This window comes from Bombina bombina, chromosome 9 (assembly GCF_027579735.1).
Source record: "Bombina bombina isolate aBomBom1 chromosome 9, aBomBom1.pri, whole genome shotgun sequence".
Lineage (NCBI taxonomy): Eukaryota > Metazoa > Chordata > Amphibia > Anura > Bombinatoridae > Bombina > Bombina bombina.
The window spans coordinates 221,195,729-221,214,885 of NC_069507.1; the positions used below are offsets into that span (position 1 = coordinate 221,195,729).

The 19,157-nt window shown below is 39.4% G+C and overlaps 1 protein-coding gene across 2 annotated transcripts in view; it reads right to left on the reverse strand.

The window, feature by feature from the left end:
* The window catches only part of SEC23IP (SEC23 interacting protein), a 70,351-nt gene that overhangs the window by 35,624 nt on the left and 15,570 nt on the right, over positions 1-19,157 (reverse strand). For both annotated transcript variants that reach the window (XM_053692655.1, XM_053692656.1), the window contains exons 5-12: positions 17,217-17,306; positions 16,806-16,926; positions 15,597-15,686; positions 11,150-11,291; positions 9,779-9,987; positions 9,304-9,413; positions 8,506-8,664; positions 6,833-6,928 (exon numbers count right to left, since the gene is read on the reverse strand). In XM_053692655.1, the coding sequence (XP_053548630.1) occupies positions 6,833-6,928; positions 8,506-8,664; positions 9,304-9,413; positions 9,779-9,987; positions 11,150-11,291; positions 15,597-15,686; positions 16,806-16,926; positions 17,217-17,306 (1,017 nt within the window). The remainder of the gene's footprint in view (positions 1-6,832; positions 6,929-8,505; positions 8,665-9,303; positions 9,414-9,778; positions 9,988-11,149; positions 11,292-15,596; positions 15,687-16,805; positions 16,927-17,216; positions 17,307-19,157) is intronic.

Below are 19,157 nucleotides of genomic sequence, written 5' to 3' on the forward strand. Positions count from 1 at the left end.
CTTGCACTCACTGGTCTTTCTTACAAACCACCGTTTATTGTGATGCTTCGGAGACAGAGTATCCCCTTCCTCAGACGGTCTGAGGAAGGGGATACTCTGTCTCCGAAACGTCACAATAAAGAGTGGTTTGTAAGAAAGACCAGTGAGTGCAAGTTTTTGCTACTTTTATTCATTGTCACTAGCACCCTGGCATTTTGAATTGGAAGTGCACTTCTATGGGACTGTAATATTATATATATATATATATATCCTCCAAAAAGAGATAAGCACAGTCTTACATTACCACAACTGCCAGGGTGCACTTCACATAAAATATGTACGTTCCTCGTTTGCAAGAAGGCACTCACTGGTCTTTAGAGAAAACAATTTTTTAATTCATATCAAAAAGCAAATACATCCATAACGTTTCAATGTCGTTATGACATCTTTATCAAATGTTCTGCCAGTATCAATATCATAGAACAATCATGTCCCCAAAGTAGAAAAAATCGCTAACATAATACCTACCTTATATACATACATATCTAAATCTTCCCGCTCGGCAAATCACCAACCTCACCTCTGACGTCATCTCGCTCAAGCGTGAGCGGGAAGAGTCATTCGGATCCAATTGGCTACACATCTCCATGGCAACCGTGTATACACAGTCTACGGTGCATCTTACACATCTGCCCCCACTGATGTCATCACGCAACAGTGTGATTTTAACATATCAGTATTGGCTGGTCGGCTACCGGATGTCATGGAAACATTCAACAAAAATACAAAAACAAAAACATGCCGTATAAGTCCTAGATAAAAAGCGCATGTGTGTGAATGGGCATCGATCAATACTCTAGCTTTTAAAACAAAAGTACGATCTATGTGAAGCACAACAGTGCTCTTCAAATACAGACCCATCAAATTATTTGGCATTGATCGATACCACTTCAACACATAACACTCCAGGCAATAGGACAATATTTACAGTGAAATAAAAACAACATAGCTGTTTAGCAGATACATCCTATGCTAACAATTTGCAATTCCTATGTGACATTATTAACACTTTATTATCTTGTTCATAATCCTTAGTATGTACACTTTGCTCTATTGCTATATACAGTTGTCATACATTAGTTACCACCTTCCTTCATGCCTTTTTAGAATAGATAGAAACCAGTGTGTACCCACTAGAATGAAAATTCATGTAGGATCCTGGATCTTATTCTCACATATTGGAATGGTAGATTGGAATGTATGTCCATGGTCAGTCTATGGGTTATTTAGTGTAAAATGGTTCAAAGTCCAGATAGGTGTTCAATCCCTTGGGTATAACTGTATTCAGCATATGAATCCATTTTGTCTCCCTCTGAAGCAGTCGGTTTGCTCTATTACCACCCCTAGATAGTGGTGGGATGTGGTCAATAACCATCGTTTTCATGCTAGAAACACTATGTCTGTGTTGCACAAAATGGCGTGCTACTGGCTGGTCTGAATCGCCTGATTTTAAGGCTTCTCGGATGGCACACCGATGATTTGCCATCCTATCCCTGAAGCTCGTGACGGTTTTCCCGATATATACCAGGGAACATGGGCAAATCAACATGTAAATAACATGTGTGCTGGTACAGGTAAGTCGATGGCGAATAGTGTAGCGCTTGTTTGTGTGGGGATGTTGAAAGGTCTTCCCTTTTATCATGCCATTGCATGTCGTACAACCACCACAGGTAAAACAGCCTTTACTTGAGGGCTTCAGCCATGTATCCTTCTGGTAACAGCTGACTGGATCAGTTTTCACCAGTAAATCACGTAAATTGTCAGCCTATGCACCATACGTGGTGGCCTGGTACCATAAAAAGGGAGCGTCATATCGGTTTCCAGAATCGACCAGTGTTGACGTACAGATCTAGATAGTTTCCCACTCATTGGAGTGTAGGTGCTGATAAAATTCTGTTGAGTTGTGGTAATATCTTTTGGTTTGTTTGCATGTGTGGCTGTGCCATCCAATAGCTCCATTCTTAGCAAAGACTTAGCAAAGACATATTGCTCATCATTCTGTACCTTAATAATATTAAGGTCCATGGATGTTGACAGCCTATACACCTCCATCCCTCATGAGGGGGGGGGGCTGTCAGGTCCATGGTGACTAACAATCCTCTATATGAGGGGCCACCTGTGGAATTTTTGTGTGAATTGGTTATGTTGTGCCTAGACAAGAACTATTTCAAGTTTGAACGTGACTATTATTTACAAATCTCTGGGACAGCCATGGGTTCAAACATGGCACCCTCATATGCTAATTTGTACATGGCATGGTACGAACAACAAGCCATGAAGCCCTATGCTCATCCCCGCATCAGGTACTACGTACGTTATATTGATGACGTATTCCTGGTGTGGAGAGGTGATGCAATTGAATTGAAGCAATGGGTGTCATGTTTGAACTCCATGGACTGTCCCATCAGATTTAAACTTGAGTACAGTGAGACTGAGGTGCATTTTTTGGACCTTAATATTATTAAGGTACAGAATGATGAGCAATATGTCTTTGGTACATCATTATATACCAAAGAAACAGACCGTAATTCTTTGTTGGAAGCAAATAGCTTTCACCCGAGACACCAAAAAACAGGGCTAGTGAAATCACAACTCACTAGGGTCATCCGCAACAACAGTGATGTACCCACTATGTTGAGACAACTCGATGAGATGGAAATAAAGTTGATAAAGAGGGGTTATGATGGTAAAATGGTCCATGGTGTAAGAATGGAGCTATTGGATGGCACAGCCACACATGCAAACAAACCAAAAGATATTACCACAACTCAACAGAATTTTATAAGGCACCTACACTCCAATGAGTGGGAAACTATCTAGATCTGTACGTCAACACTGGTCGATTCTGGAAACAGATATGACGCTCCCTTTTTATGGTACCAGGCCACCACGTATGGCGCATAGACGGGCTGACAATTTACGTGATTTACTGGTGAAAACTGATCCAGTCAGCTGTTACCAGAAGGATACATGGCTGAAGCCCTCAAGTAAAGGCTGTTTTACCTGTGGTGGTTGTACGACATGCAATGGCATGATAAAAGGGAAGACCTTTCAACATCCCCACACAAACAAGCGCTACACTATTCGCCATCGACTTACCTGTACCAGCACACGTTATTTACATGTTGATTTGCCCATGTTCCCTGGTATATATCGGGAAAACCGTCACGAGCTTCAGGGATAGGATGGCAAATCATCGGTGTGCCATCCGAGAAGCCTTAAAATCAGGCGATTCAGACCAGCCAGTAGCACGCCATTTTGTGCAACACAGACATAGTGTTTCTAGCATGAAAACGATGGTTATTGACCACATCCCACCACTATCTAGGGGTGGTAATAGAGCAAACCGACTGCTTCAGAGGGAGACAAAATGGATTCATATGCTGGATACGGTTATACCCAAGTGATTGAACACCTATCTGGACTTTGGACCATTTTACACTAAATAACCCATAGACTGACCATGGACATACATTCCAATCTACCATTCCAATATGTGAGAATAAGATCCAGGATCCTACATGAATTTTCATTCTAGTGGGTTTACACTGGTTTCTATCTATTCTAAAAGGCATGAAGGAAGGTGGTAACTAATGTATGACAACTGTATATAGCAATAGAGCAAAGTGTACATACTAAGGATTATGAACAAGATAATAAAGTGTTAATAATGTCACATAGGAATTGCAAATTGTTAGCATAGGATGTATCTGCTAAACAGCTATGTTATTTTTATTTCACTGTAAATATTGTCCTATTGCCTGGAATGTTATGTGTTGAAGTGGTATCGATCAATGCCAAATAATTTGATGGGTCTGTATTTGAAGAGCACTGTTGTGCTTCACATAGATCGTACTTTTGTTTTCAAAGCTAGAGTATTGATCGATGCCCATTCACACACATGCGCTTTTTATCTAGGACTTATACGGCATGTTTTTGTATTTTTGTTGGATGTTTCCATGACAACCGGTAGCCGACCAGCCAATACTGATATGTTGAAATCACGCTGTTGCGTGATGACATCAGTGGGGTCGGATGTGTAAGATGCACCGTAGACTGTGTATACACGGTTGCCATGGAGATGTGTAGCCAATCGGATCCGAATGACGCTTCGCGCTCACGCTTGAGCGAGATGACGTCAGAGGTGAGGTTGGTGATTTGCCGAGCGGGAAGATTTAGATATGTATGTATATAAGGTGGGTATTATGTAAGCGATTTTTTCTACTTTGGGGACATGATTGTTCTATGATATTGATACTGGCAGAACATTTGATAAAGATGTCATAACGACATCGAAACGTTATGGATGTATTTGCTTTTTGATATGAATTAAAAAATTGTTTTCTCTAAAGACCAGTGAGTGCCTTCTTGCAAACGAGGAACATTATATATATATATATATATATATATATATATATATATATATATATATATATATATATTATTATTTTTTTTTATTTTTTTTTTCTTCAGCGGAAAAAGGGGGGTCCAAACAATCCCAAAACAGACTGAAAGTCATAAACTTAAAAGCACAACAGGTGCATGGTATTTAAAGTAGCTGGAAACCTCCCATTGCAGGTGCTCAGACTCTCACATTAAACCTTTACATTAGTCATATACGGGACAGATGAAGCGGATAGCCATAAATAATACTTAGTGAAATACCCTATATAGGGCAACATATACAATTTGTCTTATCTGATCCTAAAATTGTATCTGCCAGGAGACTTAGGGAAGATAGAAATCCCTATATCCTTATTATCTTTAAATGTGGGCCTGAGAATATATACCAACCTTTAATGAATGTGACATAAAGAGAAGTATGTTTAAAGTCCTAAAGTGTAGAGGAGTTTAAAACATACTTCTCTTTATGTTGCATTCATTAAGGGTTGGTATATATTCTCAGACCCACTTTGACCCCATTTCACTAAGTATTATTTATGGCTATCCGCTTCATCTGTCCCGTATGTGACAAATGTAAAGGGTTAATGTGAGAGTCTGAGCACCTGCAATGGGAGGTTTCCAGCTACTTTAAATACCATGCACCTGTTGTGCTTCTAAGTTTATGACTACGGTCTGAAAGACCAAAACCGGTCAAACCTTTTTTATTCCTTTTTGACCCTATGGAGTCTGACTTTTTAATTGGTATACAATAAAGACTGTGGTTTTTATACCGTTTTTTGGCTTCATCTCTTTCAGTCTGTTTTGGGATTGTTTGGACCCACATATTTTTTATTTTTTTTAAAATTAGGTTTCAGTGGAGTACTGGGTCCCCATCTCCCTATTCCTTCATCCCATAGAGAGCCGACTACGGGTGTTACACAGTTCCGCCTCAGTAGGAGGAGCCTAAGAGCCAAGCAGCGTGTGTAAGTTGCACAGGATCTTCGGTGGAGCCAAGCAGCTTCGTAAAGGCGCATCTGCATTGAGGAGCAAAGGTTACTGCACTGTGAGATTAAAACCACAACTGAAACACGGTAATTGTGCACACTATTTCTCTTTACATCTTGACCGGGTTACTGAAGGGATATGACCGGCTGGACAGGGGTCTACTTACCGCCAAGAGTCGTCTTCCTCTGACAGCTTTAAGAGTCTATCAATGACCCTGATTTACCGGTGTGTATTAAGAACTGTATACTTGGCACTACCTTTGTTGTTGTGACTTTCGGATCATTTGGAGCTGAAAGGGTAGGAGAGGCAAATACCTCAGTCCCCTTGCCTGCTTGCGGTCTTTACCATTGTGCAAAATAGCTCTACCTGGTTATTTATTCTCCCACAAGCTCCATGTTGCAATAGTAACGGCTCTATGAACCGAGTCATTCATTATTATTATATTTATGAATATATATTTCTTGTCTCCGCTTCTCTCATCACTATTACACCTAAGGTTGCCAGATGTCTAACATAAAAATGCTGCACAACCTGTAGGTGACTGAGCACCATGGTTTGTAAGGTTATACAACCCCCCCCCCCTACACACACACACACACACCAAAACTATACCTTAGACCCCACTCTTGATCCTACCACATATATTCTTGTCCGTTTGTTACTGAACACCTGGCAGCACACAGTCTAACAAAAACAGAATTAATATAAAAGGGACATGCTATGCTTTAATTGCAGCTAAACTGTTTATCCCAACTCTTAACTTATAATAGATCTTTCTTTGTGAAGTAAAACTATTTCTCTCTTGCTGCTGGCGGTGCCTTGTCCTAATCAGCCAATTAGCATGGATACTGCAGTATGAGTTGCACACAAACATGTATTTGTCTTCTAACTGCAATAATTGTGAAGTGCTTTTACTAAATGCATTAATACAATTTTGTATTAATGCATCAAGGATTATTCACTGCACTGCAAAAGTTGTTACAAAAATATGAATTGTTTTGCAGGTCCGGGACACACCCCTTAAAAAAACCTCTTCAATGTTATCTCTTTCTTCCTTTGTTGCGGCCAGTTAGACAAATATGAGAAATGAGCTGCTGCACATATTAACCAATCACTGTGCAGCATGTAACAGCGACAAGGTTCTGCACACGTTACAATTTTCAGAGATCAATTACAGGAAAAGCAGGCAAAGTAAATAATGAAAGTGCATTACAAAGATTTTAAATGATGCATAAAACATTTTATGGGGAAATTCATTTTGAGTTTAAAATGTCCCTTTAATGCAAATTATGTTTCACCTGTTTAACTACTGTTCAGTCATTTGTGATTAAGTCCTTTGCTTTCCATAAGCAACAAGGACACCACTGACACAAGAAAGGATAAAAAAAAGCATGCTTTTACCAACCTGATTGGCTATTCTTTCTTGCACATACTTGGCAATCTTCTTTCTTGGCCCAAGAGGTATTCCCATTTCTTTTAAGTCTTCAATTGTGCACATGAGCTTAAAAAAAATAATAAAAAGAACAATAATGCAATCACTTGTCATTTCTATTCCATTTGATCTTTGCTCTGCTAAAAGCCAAGCTGTAAATGGGAGAAACATGTGCAGTGAATGAAAAATCAGTCATTGAAAACTGCTCTAGGTAGCGTGAATTGAAACTACAAAGATGCCTCCCACTCAAAATATAGTGGTGTGACCTGAACTAGGTACCTTATTTATTTATATATATGCATGAGTTCTGCCTTTGTTAGCATATTTTAGTTTTGTAGACTCGTCTTCAGGTGGTTGATTATATCAATAAACAAAAACAACTTTATAATGACTGGGATCTAGGCCAGGTGTACGTTGTGGATTTCTATACGCTGAATACTGGGCTAAATGTCTGAGGAGGTCCAAGGATTTGTAACACTGACTTCCTGTGAAAGCTACAAATTATTAAAAACAAATCATAATAAAACCACTGCATAATGATGTGCAATTCAATCAGCCTAAACTTATTATAAATCTATAGAAGGGCTCATCAGACTACGGGCAACATCTGGTAATTGATTATCGAAAACCATTCTGCGCTTCTTGCTGGGTAATTGAGGATGCGCATTTTTACGTTTGAGAAGTATAAAACGTTAGATTAATTACTAGTAACGAGTTGCTTATGTAATTTAAAAAGGAACAGTAAAGTCAAAATAAAACCCTTTTTTTTGTTTAGATACAGCATGTACTTTAAAATATGTTCCTATATACTTCTATTAAACAGAATAGGATTATAATCAAATGCGTTTTCTTTAGCAGAAGTGTGAGTGCAATGTAACGTGGCCCACAGCCACATTATGGATGATGGTTTCAATGAGCAAACTACGCAGTTTCATTAGCAAAAATAAACCTAAAGAAACCATCTTCCATAAGTTTAACATTCTTCAGCTGGAACAGCAATCCATTGGAAACACATCTTACACTAGAGTCCCTTTAAAACATCGAAAGGTGGATGCGACATCTTTACTTTTTTTTCATAATTTAAAGGGATATAAAAACCTCAAAATGTCAATGATTCTGCTAGATTATAAAATTTTAAAGGGATATGACACCCAAAAATATGTTTAGAAGTGATATCACAGGGAGCAGCTAAAATTACATAGGCAGCAATAACAATATGCTTTAATGCATTAGAGAATATACTTATTGCCCTACTACTTGCAGGACTAGCCACTGCAAACACATAGTTAAAGTCAGCTCCAGAATGACAATACACTGCTATTCCTGAGGTGAACTTGGATGCTGATTGGCAGCTACATACATATCCCACTCCTAATTGGCTCAGTAGCTGTGTTGAGTTCAGGTTCAACAGTTTGCCACTCTGAAATGGACTGTGTGTTTGCAGGGATTTAACAGAGATACAAACAAGCAATTAGTAAATGCTCTAATGCATAAGAGCATTTTGTTTATAAACTTTATGTCCCTGTAAACATTTGAGAACCAAGGTCACCATTTGTTTACAGAACTAAAAAAAATAGATGAAAACAACACTATGGTGTTGTGCCAACAACTGCTTATAAAACAACAAAATAAATAAAGCAGAATACCAGTGATTCCATGTCAATCTTTTCCTTTTCAAACACACTGTAATAATCAGCCAGGCTGAGTGATTCTAGAGCGTCTTGCAAGTTTGGCAAATCCTCCTTCAGTAGATCAGGGTCACATGACTCGTCAGCCGCTTGCAAAACTTCAGATATCACAGGTACCTAGGGAAAATGTAAAGTGTCTGAGTCTCCCTGGTCTTTCAGTAATTTGTGCACTTCAGGTGCTAACGAATGCAGTAGGAGGCAGTCGCAAGCCGCATTCGTCTCTTTTCAGAGCCGGATTTATTCTTGTGAAAGTGCAAAAAACTGAGATCTGTTACACTTTCACATGATTAAATCGGGCTTCCGAAAAGAGCAGAATGCGGCTTGCGGCTGTCTTCGTCCACATTAGTTAGCACCTGAAGTGCACAAATGCACATATCTAATAACGGATATAAAATCTAATGATCTACAGTAGAGAAGTAAGGATGGTTCAGTCAATAACAAGGTTGTCAACAATTACACAAGATCAGAATGTATAAATATAGACAGTTCTTTGCATTATATTTGAAATATTAATGATAGGAATAAAAATGTACTAAAACCTGCAGTTATAAACAAACGTTTATTACATATCGTAACCTCAGCAAGGACAAATGCCTCCTCTTTCCACTTTCACCTTAATTTTCTATCCTTTTAGGCAACCACTCTTCACTCTACAATATGTTCATGAATCAGTTACCACATATTTCACACACACAAGAAAAAACTATTACTGCAAAAACATAAACGCCCCAACATCAGGCAAACACACAGACTAACCTGCTTTTCTTCTTTAGTGACTCCGTTAACTTCAGATGGAATTACAGACATGGATGAAGTTGATGTTAAGTCAGTCTGATTAGACAGTAGATCAAACATGATCAAAGAACCTGCAAAAGCAAAGGGAAAATCCAACAACGCTTAGTATCTGATAGGTTTGTGGATTTGGATCCTGCGTGAGGATCCAAATGCAGAAGTGAGCAGCTGCTCATTCCCTTCAGATATTTTAGTAGCCACATTATTATTATTATTATCTGTTATTTGTAGAGCGCCAACAGATTCCGCAGCGCTAATTGATTTGAACAGATCTTGGGTATATTTTACAGGAATCAATCCAGCTACAACAATATCCAAAGAGAACACGCAGCTGCTTACTTCTGCATTTGGATGCACATCCTTAGTATCTCGTCATCCAAGATTACAAAGCAGAATCAGTTATAGTTAAGTATAGGTTTGCCCTGGACTAGAGACCAACCTAGACTGTGGCCGGCTACAGACACGCTTCCTTTAAATTCTGGATTTCTGCTCATGAACAGTTCATAGAGCCGGTTCATCTCTAAGCTGACTTTGTCCACAATGGTCTGACAGTATGTTGGGCTGTTATAGAACAGGATATCCAGCAGTGTCTCATTGGTGAAATGGCGAAGGCGACCAATGCTGGGTAATGTGATCTTTTTAATGCACCTAATAAACAACAAAAGATAAGTTGTGATTTGGGCAACAAAATGGCAGCAAACACAAAAACACTGCTTATACCTATGCCAGATAAGATACCATATGACAATCATCAATGTGATTATAAATGTCAGCTTTATGTCAATATGATCTTGAATTTGCAATAAAGCTAATTTTAAAACCCAAAACCTGAGCACATATTGTGCAAGAAAAAATAAATCAGAAACGTGCCTAATAGGTGGAGCAGGTTATGGTTGTTTAAAGAGAGCATGATAAAAAATTGCTAAGAATGAATGAAAAGCATTCAGTTTAAAAAAATGTTCCAATTTACTTTCATTATCAAGTGTGGTTTGTTCTCTTGACATCCTTTGTTAAAGGGCAAGCCTAGTTAGGCTCAGAATCATGTACATGTCTTTAGCACTCTGTGGCAGCAGTGTTTGCAACAATCTATAACATTGCTGCAATCACAGTTGCTAAATGCACTCTCTCGAGCTTCTATATGCCTACTAAGGTTTACACTTCAATAAAGGATACCAAAATAATGAAGCAAATGCGCTAATAGAACTAAAATAAAAAGTTGTGTTTTTTTGTTTTTGTTTTTAAAAATTGCATTTGAATCCAGTTTAATTTTGACTTGACTTAACCTTTAACAGCGATGGCAAAAAGCCCTCACTGATGTTGTCTAAAAAGTAGTCCCTTTCCCTACAGTAATCAGTGCCAAGTAAAGGACGTGTGACTAATCAGAGAAACAGATGATTAATATAACATACAGATGCTACAATTAGGGTTGCCACCTCATGCTGCAGGGTGTGCAGAGGAGAACATTGCACCCCTAGACAGCACACAAATAGTGATGCTGGACAGCACTATTCATGTTCCTCCCTGCAGCATCTGTAACTCATAAGTGTCCAGGAAAACATGGCCAAGGTGGCAACGCTAACTACATTCCGGTTGCGGAAGCAAAAAAGGTGGTTAAAAATCCTGTTAGCATAAAGAATAAAATGGAGCACAAAGCTGCTGATATAAGAGTAGTGTGCCGGGCTGTAGAATGAGAACATAGAAGCAAACAAATGCCAATTCCAGCCAGAGGTGCAGCACAGCGTCACATTGACATGTAATGTAAGACAAAGTGCTTATGTACAGGAAGTTAAAACAAATTATACATACAGACCTATCAACACCAGTGGCATCGCCATGGAGTGAGCTGTGCCAATGGACCGGGAGGAACTCTATACGGCTCACTCTACCCTCTTCAACAGATTTTTTAAAGTGAGTCTGCAGCAATTTGAGCGACACTGTTCTGAAGTCATCAACTGAATACCAGAATACAAAAGGGATATTAGTAACGTGCTCACACGCTTTAAACACACCTGTGTGCAGCGGCTTTTTACTAAAATAAATAACACGACTGTTATTTTGTGTTAATTTGGTAACTGGTGGAGTCTGTTTAATATGAGTAGCTTAGATTTTGAGCGATTTAGAATATAAATGAAAGAAAAAATATATTTTGTATCATTTTTGTACCAATTCAAAGAATACTGAAGGTTCAAAATAATCAGTGCTGGAGTTTATTTGCAGAATTCAGCGCGTTAAAGAGATATTTTAGTGTAATATTAATTCTCTATTTTGTTAGAGTAATATATTATATTATTATAGACTGTATTCTAAGCCTTTAAAAAAAAAACAGAATTTATGCTTACCTCATAAATTTCTCTCTTGTGATGTATCGAGTCCACGGATTCATCCATACTTATGGGATATTCTCCTTCCCTACAGGAAGTGGCAGAGAGAGCACCCACAGCAGAGCTGTCCATATAGCTTCTCCCTTAGCTCCACCCCCCAGTCATTCGACCGAAGGCTAGGAAGAAAAAGGAGAAACTATAGGGTGCAGTGGTGACTGAAGTTTTTTAAATAAAAATATACTACCTGTCTTAAATAGACAGGGTGGGCCGTGGACTCGATACATCACAAGAGAAAGAAATTTATCAGGTAAGCATAAATTCGGTTTTCTCTTGTAAGATGTATGGAGTCCACAAATTCATCCATACTTATGGGATACCAATACCAAAGCTTTAGGACACGGATGAAGGGAGGGACAAGACAGGTACCTTAAACGGAAGGCACCACTGCTTGTAGAACCTCTCTCCCAAAAATAGCCTCCGAAGAAGCAAAAGTATCAAATTTGTAAAATTTGGAAAAAGTATGAAGCGAAGACCAAGTCGCCGCCTTAAAAATCTGTTCAACAGAAGCCTCATTTTTAAAAGCCCATGTGGAAGCCACTGCTCTAGTAGAATGAGCAGTAATTCTTTCCGGAGGCTGCTGGCCAGCAGTCTCATAAGCCAAACGGATGAAGCTTTTCAGCCAAAAGGAAAGAGGTAGCCGTAGCCTTTTGACCTCTCCGTTTACCAGAATAAACAACAAACAATGAAGATGTTTGACGGAAATCTTTAGTTGCTTGTAAGTAGAACTTTAAAGCACGAACCACATCAAGATTGTGCAACAGACGTTCCTTCTTTGATGAAGGATTAGGACACAGAGAAGGAACAACAATCTCCTGATTGATATTCCTATTAGAAACAACCTTAGGAAGAAACCCAGGTTTGGTACGCAAAACCACCTTATCTGCATCGAAAACTAGGTAAGGCGAGTCACACTGTAAAGCAGATAACTCAGAAACTCTTCGAGCCGAAGAGATAGCTACTAACAACAAAACTTTCCAAGATAGAAGCTTAATATCTATGGAATGCATAGGTTCAAACGGAACCCCTTGAAGAACTTTAAGAACCAAGTTTAGGCTCCATGGCGGAGCAACAGGTGTAAATACAGGCTTGATCCTGACCAAGGCCTGACTAAATGCTTGAACGACTGGAACATCTGCCAGACGTTTGTGTAAAAGAATAGATAAAGCAGATATTTGTCCCTTTAAGAAACTAGCTGATAATCCCTTCTCCAATCCTTCTTGGAGAAAGGACAAAATTCTAGGAATCCTAATCTTACTCCATGAGTAACCCTTTGATTCACACCAACAAAGATATTTACGCCAAATCTTTAATAGATTTTCCTGGTAACAGGCTTTCTAGCCTGAATCAGGGTATCAATGACCGACTCAGAGAAACCACGCTTTGATAGAATCAGGCATTCAATCTCAAAGCAGTCAGACACAGAGAAATTAGATTTTGATGCTTAAACGGACCTTGGATTAGAAGGTCCTGCCTCATTGGCAGAGTCCACGGTGGAACAGATGACATGTCCACCAGGTCTGCATACCAAGTCCTGCGTGGCCATGCAGGCGCTATCAGAATCACCAAAGCTCTCTCCTGCTTGATTCTGGCAACCAGATGTGGGAGGAGAGGAAACGGTGGAAATAAATAAACCAGATTGAAGGACTAGGACACTGCTAGAGCATCTATCAGTACTGCCTGGGGATCCCGGGACCTGGACCCGTACGAGGAAGTTTGGCGTTCTGACGGGACGCCATCAGATCCAATTCTGGTGTGCCCCATAGCTGAGTCAGCTGGGCAAAAACCTCCGGATCGAGCTCCCACTCCCCCGGATGAAAAGTCTGACGACTTAGGAAATCCGCCTCCCAGTTCTCTACCCCTGGGATATGGATTGCTGAGAGATGGCAAGAGTGATCCTCCGCCCATCGGATTATTTTGGTTACCTCCATCATCGCTAGAGAACTCAGTGTTCCTCCTTGATGATTGATATAGACTACAGTCGTGATGTTGTCCGACTGAAATCTGATGAATTTGGCCGCAGCTAGCTGAGGCCACGACTGAAGCACATTCAATATCGCTCTCAGTTCTAGAATGTTTATCGGGAGGAGAGATTCCTCCCGAGACCATAAGCCCTGTGCTTTCAGGGATTTCCAGACTGCATCCCAGCCTAGCAGGCTGGCATCTGTCGTCACTATGAGCCACTCTGGCCTGCGGAAACACATTCCCTGAGACAGGTGGTCCTGAGACAACCACCAGAGAAGAGAATCTCTAGTCTCTTGGTCCAGATGCAGTTGAGGAGATAAATCTGCATAATCCCCATTCCACTGTTTGAGCATGAATAGTTGCAGTGGTCTGAGGTGTAGGCGGGCATAAGGAACTATGTCCATTGCCGCTACCATGAGTCCGATTACCTCCATACACTGAGCCACTGATAGCCGAGGAATGGAATGAAGAGCTCAGCAAGTGATTAAATGTTTTGATTTTCTGACCTCCGTCAGAAATATTTTCATTTCTACCGAGTCTATCAGAGTCCCCAGGAAGGAAACTCTTGTGAGAGGGACGAGAGAACTATTTTTTATGTTCACCTTCCACCCGTGAGATCTCAGAAAAGCCAACATGATGTCCGTGTGAGACTTGGCTAGCTGGAAAGTCGACGCCTGAATTAAGATGTCGTCTAGATAAGGCGCCACTGCTATACCCCGCGGTCTTAGAACCGCCAAAAGGGACCCTAGCACCTTTGTGAAAATTCTGGGAGCCGTGGCCAACCCGAAGGGAAGGGCCACAAACTGGTAATGCCTGTCCAGAAAGGCGAATCTGAGGAATTTATGATGATCTCTGTGAATAGGAATGTGTAGATACGCATCCTTTAAGTCCAAATAGTCTCCATCTTGAAAGATGGTACTCTGAGGAATTTGTTTAGAATTTTGAGATCCAAGATTGGTCTGAAAGTTCCCTCTTTTTTTGGGAAGCACAAACAGGTTGGAGTAAAAACCTAGCCCTTGTTCCGCTCTTGGAACTGGGCGGATCACTCCCATGGTATGTACGTCTTCTACACAGCGTAAGAACGCCTCTCTCTTTGTCTGGTTTGCAGACAATTGAGAAATGTGAAATCTCCCCCTGGGGGGGGAGTCTTTGAAGTCCAGAAGATATCCTTGGGACACAATTTCTAAAGCCCAGGAATCGTGAACATCTCTTGCCCAAGCCTGAGCAAAGAGAGAGAGTCTGCCCCCTACTAGATCCTGTCCCGGATCGGGGGCTACCCCTTCATGCTGTCTTAGAGGCAGCAGCAGGCTTCTTGGCCTGTTTACCTTTGTTCCAAGCCTGGTTAGGTCTCCAGACGGACTTGGATTGGACAGTATTCCCCTCTTGCTTTGCTGCAGGGGAAGCTGAAGCGGGACCATCACCACACTCCCTTTGCCCTTCCTAACAGTTAAGCAGGCAGAGAGAATGACTGGGGGGTGGAGCTAAGGGAGGAACTATATGGACAGCTCTGCTGTGGGTGCTCTCTCTGCCACTTCCTGTAGGAAAGGAGAATATCCCATAAGTATGGATGAATCCGTGGACTCGATATATCTTACTGATTTTATCAAATTAATTATTTTAAAATTTTTCATAGAGTTTAAAAGGACATTCTAAATTAAAAAAAACATATGTTCTAATTCATTAGAGCATTTTTATTATTACATTTGCAAGCCCCTGTAAAATTGAAATAAAGTTTAAAAATTCTAATAAAAGACAACATATTAGGTTTGTTCATAAACATCCACAACTGACTGAGCGTTACAGAATAAAAAGGTTTTGTTTAAATGATGTATTTCAAACAAACACTCATCTGCACTAAATTATAGGATAACACTTATTACTATCGATAAGAGTAGTAAGCAACATGCTACCTACCACACTCAACAATGCTTCTGAACCGCAAGTCACACACGGGTCCTATACCGTGAACCATAAAGACCAAATGATCAGCCTCAGGCACTTCACCTAAAAAGTAATGGGGTACAACATTAAAATAGAAAACATAATTTTTACTTGGTAATTATTCAGTCATTTTATATATAATATAATAATGGATTACTCCTACACACACACACAAAATGAAAACTGAAAACTTTTTGCCTCACATTTTTGAGAAACCCACACACATATATATTGTTTTTTCCAGTAATCCATGTCAGTAGATTCAAACTATACCATTATTCCATGTACATACCATGACACGTGAGAACAACAAAATGCATAAAACATTTTTAATATAAATGCACATTTATTCATGCCAGGTGATTACCTTTTTGTTGATAAAAAGTAAATTGGAAAGTAGTTTTAAATTGTATGCTCTATCTGAATCATTTAGGAAAAAAGTTTGGGTTTCATAGCCCTTTAAAGGGACACTGAACCCAATTTTTTTTTATTTCATTATTCAGATAGAGCATGCAATTTTAAGCAACTTTCTAATTTACTCCTATTATCAATTTTTCTTCATTCTATCTTTAATTGAAAAAGAAGGCATCTAAGCTAAGGAGCTAGACAATTTTTGGTTCAGACACTGAACAGCCCTTTTTTATTGGTTGGTGAATTTATCCACCAATCAGCAAGGACAACCCAGGTTGTTCACCAAAAATGGGCCGGCATCTAAACTTACATTCTTGCTTTTCAAATAAAGATACCAAGAGAATTAAGAAATTTTGATAATAGGAGTAAATTAGAAAGTTGCTTAAAATTGCATGCTCTATCTGAATCACAAAAGAAAAAAATTGGGTTCAGCGTCCCTTTAAGGAAGTAGAGCTTGAAGGGTTTAAAAATGAAGTAGTCAGAGACTTCCAGGAATCCAGGGCCTTGTAATGTCACACCCATGTGTGGCGATGTCACCTGCATCCTCACATTTCCCTGAAGATGCCAATATCCTTGGCCACTTTGTAGTGTCCCCGGAAGTAGAAGCTGCAATGAGCTAAAAGAGCAGCCCTCTTGATGACAACACACGCGCTAGTCACTAAAAGCATTGTGCAGTCGATCACCATGTGGTGTCATATGCAGTAAAGGGGTTTATTAAACACACAATAGCACAAGTCTGTATATTGCCATCTCCTCTAACTCAATACATACCATCCGGAATCTCATCATGATCAGTATCAATGCCCCGTTTCACTACACGGGGTCTCGACTGGCCATCTTGTGGGGTCCCCCACTCATCTGGTGTAGCAGACTGCTGGAACTGTACTATAACCTGAAACCAAAAGGGATAATATATATAATTTCAAAGGTTATGTCCCTGATTTGATTGCAACAGATGTAATTTTACTAACAAAATGACAGTTTAAAATGCATGTATTTTGTATACATATCTTCTATAAACACAGTGGTGATAAACACCTATCTTACAAAATAATTTACTAATGGTATGAGACACAGGGTGAGCAATTTGCATAAATAAAAACATAATAAAGTAGCTGCAGACCGGCACTACTGAGACATCCCTGGGAATAAATAATAAAGTCTAACACATAAACCACTGACCTTAGGATTGTGTATCACGATTGTTTCCCCACCAGGAAATTCCAGTCTCCGATGCCATTGATTACTCGTCACAGCCTTCTTATATTCAGCCTGCCATAAAAAAAGTAAAATTAGACTAACCCAAAACTTAAAGAAACATATTATAATTAATCATTGAAACAAAAGGATAGAAACTTCCTCTAATCCCAGACTAATAAGAAAACAGAGGGAAAATAAGAAATGCAGATCACCTGAACATCTCTATGTAAAAAAGGGAAGATATTTTACCTCAAAACTTCCTCAGTAGCCACATCCCATTGTAAAACGGACTCTAAACATCCAATCAGGATGCTAGTCCTGGAACTTGCAAGGGTGAGAGCATCTGGCTTGTGCTACAGTCACTTTATTTTCCACCTCAGTTTAAGGAGGTTTACTATGAAATCTCTACAAAATATTAGTAAAATGACACAAGATTGCAGTAAAGCAAAGTGTGAACTTGGCACTGATGAAGCCGATTACAGTCATCTGCATGGTGAAAAGAAAAAGAAAAAAAACACAGCCAAAGAGAGCACCTGATGGGTAACTGCTCTCAGAGCACTTACTCTGATGAGCTGAACACATTTTGAGGTAAAAAAATAAACATATTCCTTGTGATATTTTTTTGTCAGCTTTAGTAAAAAGGTGATTATGATGAAACTAATAGGAAGTGCATAACTGAACAGCTGATTCTGGACACTCCTGCTCAATGGCTGTTAGGGACAACTCCTACAAGAAACGTTATTCAGCACAGAAATATACATTTTTCACAAAAAATCACTAATATATTTTGAAACATTTTCTTTTAGAATTATATTTGAATATCGTGTCCTTTTAACGTTAACATGACTACTAACTTTTTTTTTTTTACTTGCCATGTAAACAACAGTGATAAGTTTGCCTGCTTATAACAGAAACTGAAAGGAAAAGCAAAACTGACTGATTTCTGCAAATACTGCAGGACACAGGCTGTCAGAGAATCAAGGGCAGAAGTTGCATGACCCTGCCACTCAGCTGCAAGGTTTGTAGCTATTACGGCTCTGAGCCGTCACAGAGTTTCTCACTCTGGTGCTAATGACGGCTCAGAGCCGTCATGAGCACTCTCCCACCTTGAGGGAGATCTGGGGGCTCCTTACTGCTCCTACCCCGGCGATCGTGCCTGTAGAGTGACAGGCATCGCCGGGGCTTCACGTGATGCTTTCTTTATACTTAACAATGTTAAGTATAGGAGGAGGCGGCATGCTGCTTAGAAGCCTGTATCTCAGGCATCTAAGCAGCTACAGACCCCCAAGACCCATTGTTGGAAAGATCATCGATTAACCTTTCCAAAAGTGTAAGTCTTGGGGGTCCGTAAAAAAAAAAAAAAAAAAGTTAAAAAAAAATGTTTTCAAAAATAAAATGTTAGCACCCAGGTGGGAAATGGCTTAGCAGCCAAAGGGTTAAAGCAAGACTTTACATATGTGTACCCCTTTGCTTAAATGTATGCATTAGAGCATGTGATTTCTTCATTAGACTGTCCCTTTAACCTGCACCTTAGTTTACGGTTTATGGTAAAGAATTTTAAATAAATGTAATGACTGTGATTCTGGATTTTTGTTTAGCAAAGTGCCATCAATTCTTAGATTAATTATTTAGATTGATTCTCGTGGTTAAAAAATAAACTCTATCTAATAAGTTGTGTAATTTTCACAACTTTAAAAAAAAAAAAAAAAAAAAAATGAAACCCAAAAATTGTCTTTCATGATTCAGATGGAGTGTAAAATTAAAAAAACAAAACCTTCTAATTTACATCAATATCCAATTTTGGTATCCTTTGTTGAAAAGCAGGTAGGTAAACTCTGGGGCTTTTTAATTATTTAATTGTACATTTGTTTGAATCATGAAAGAAAAAAATGGGTTTAATGTCCAATTAAAAGAAGAAATAAA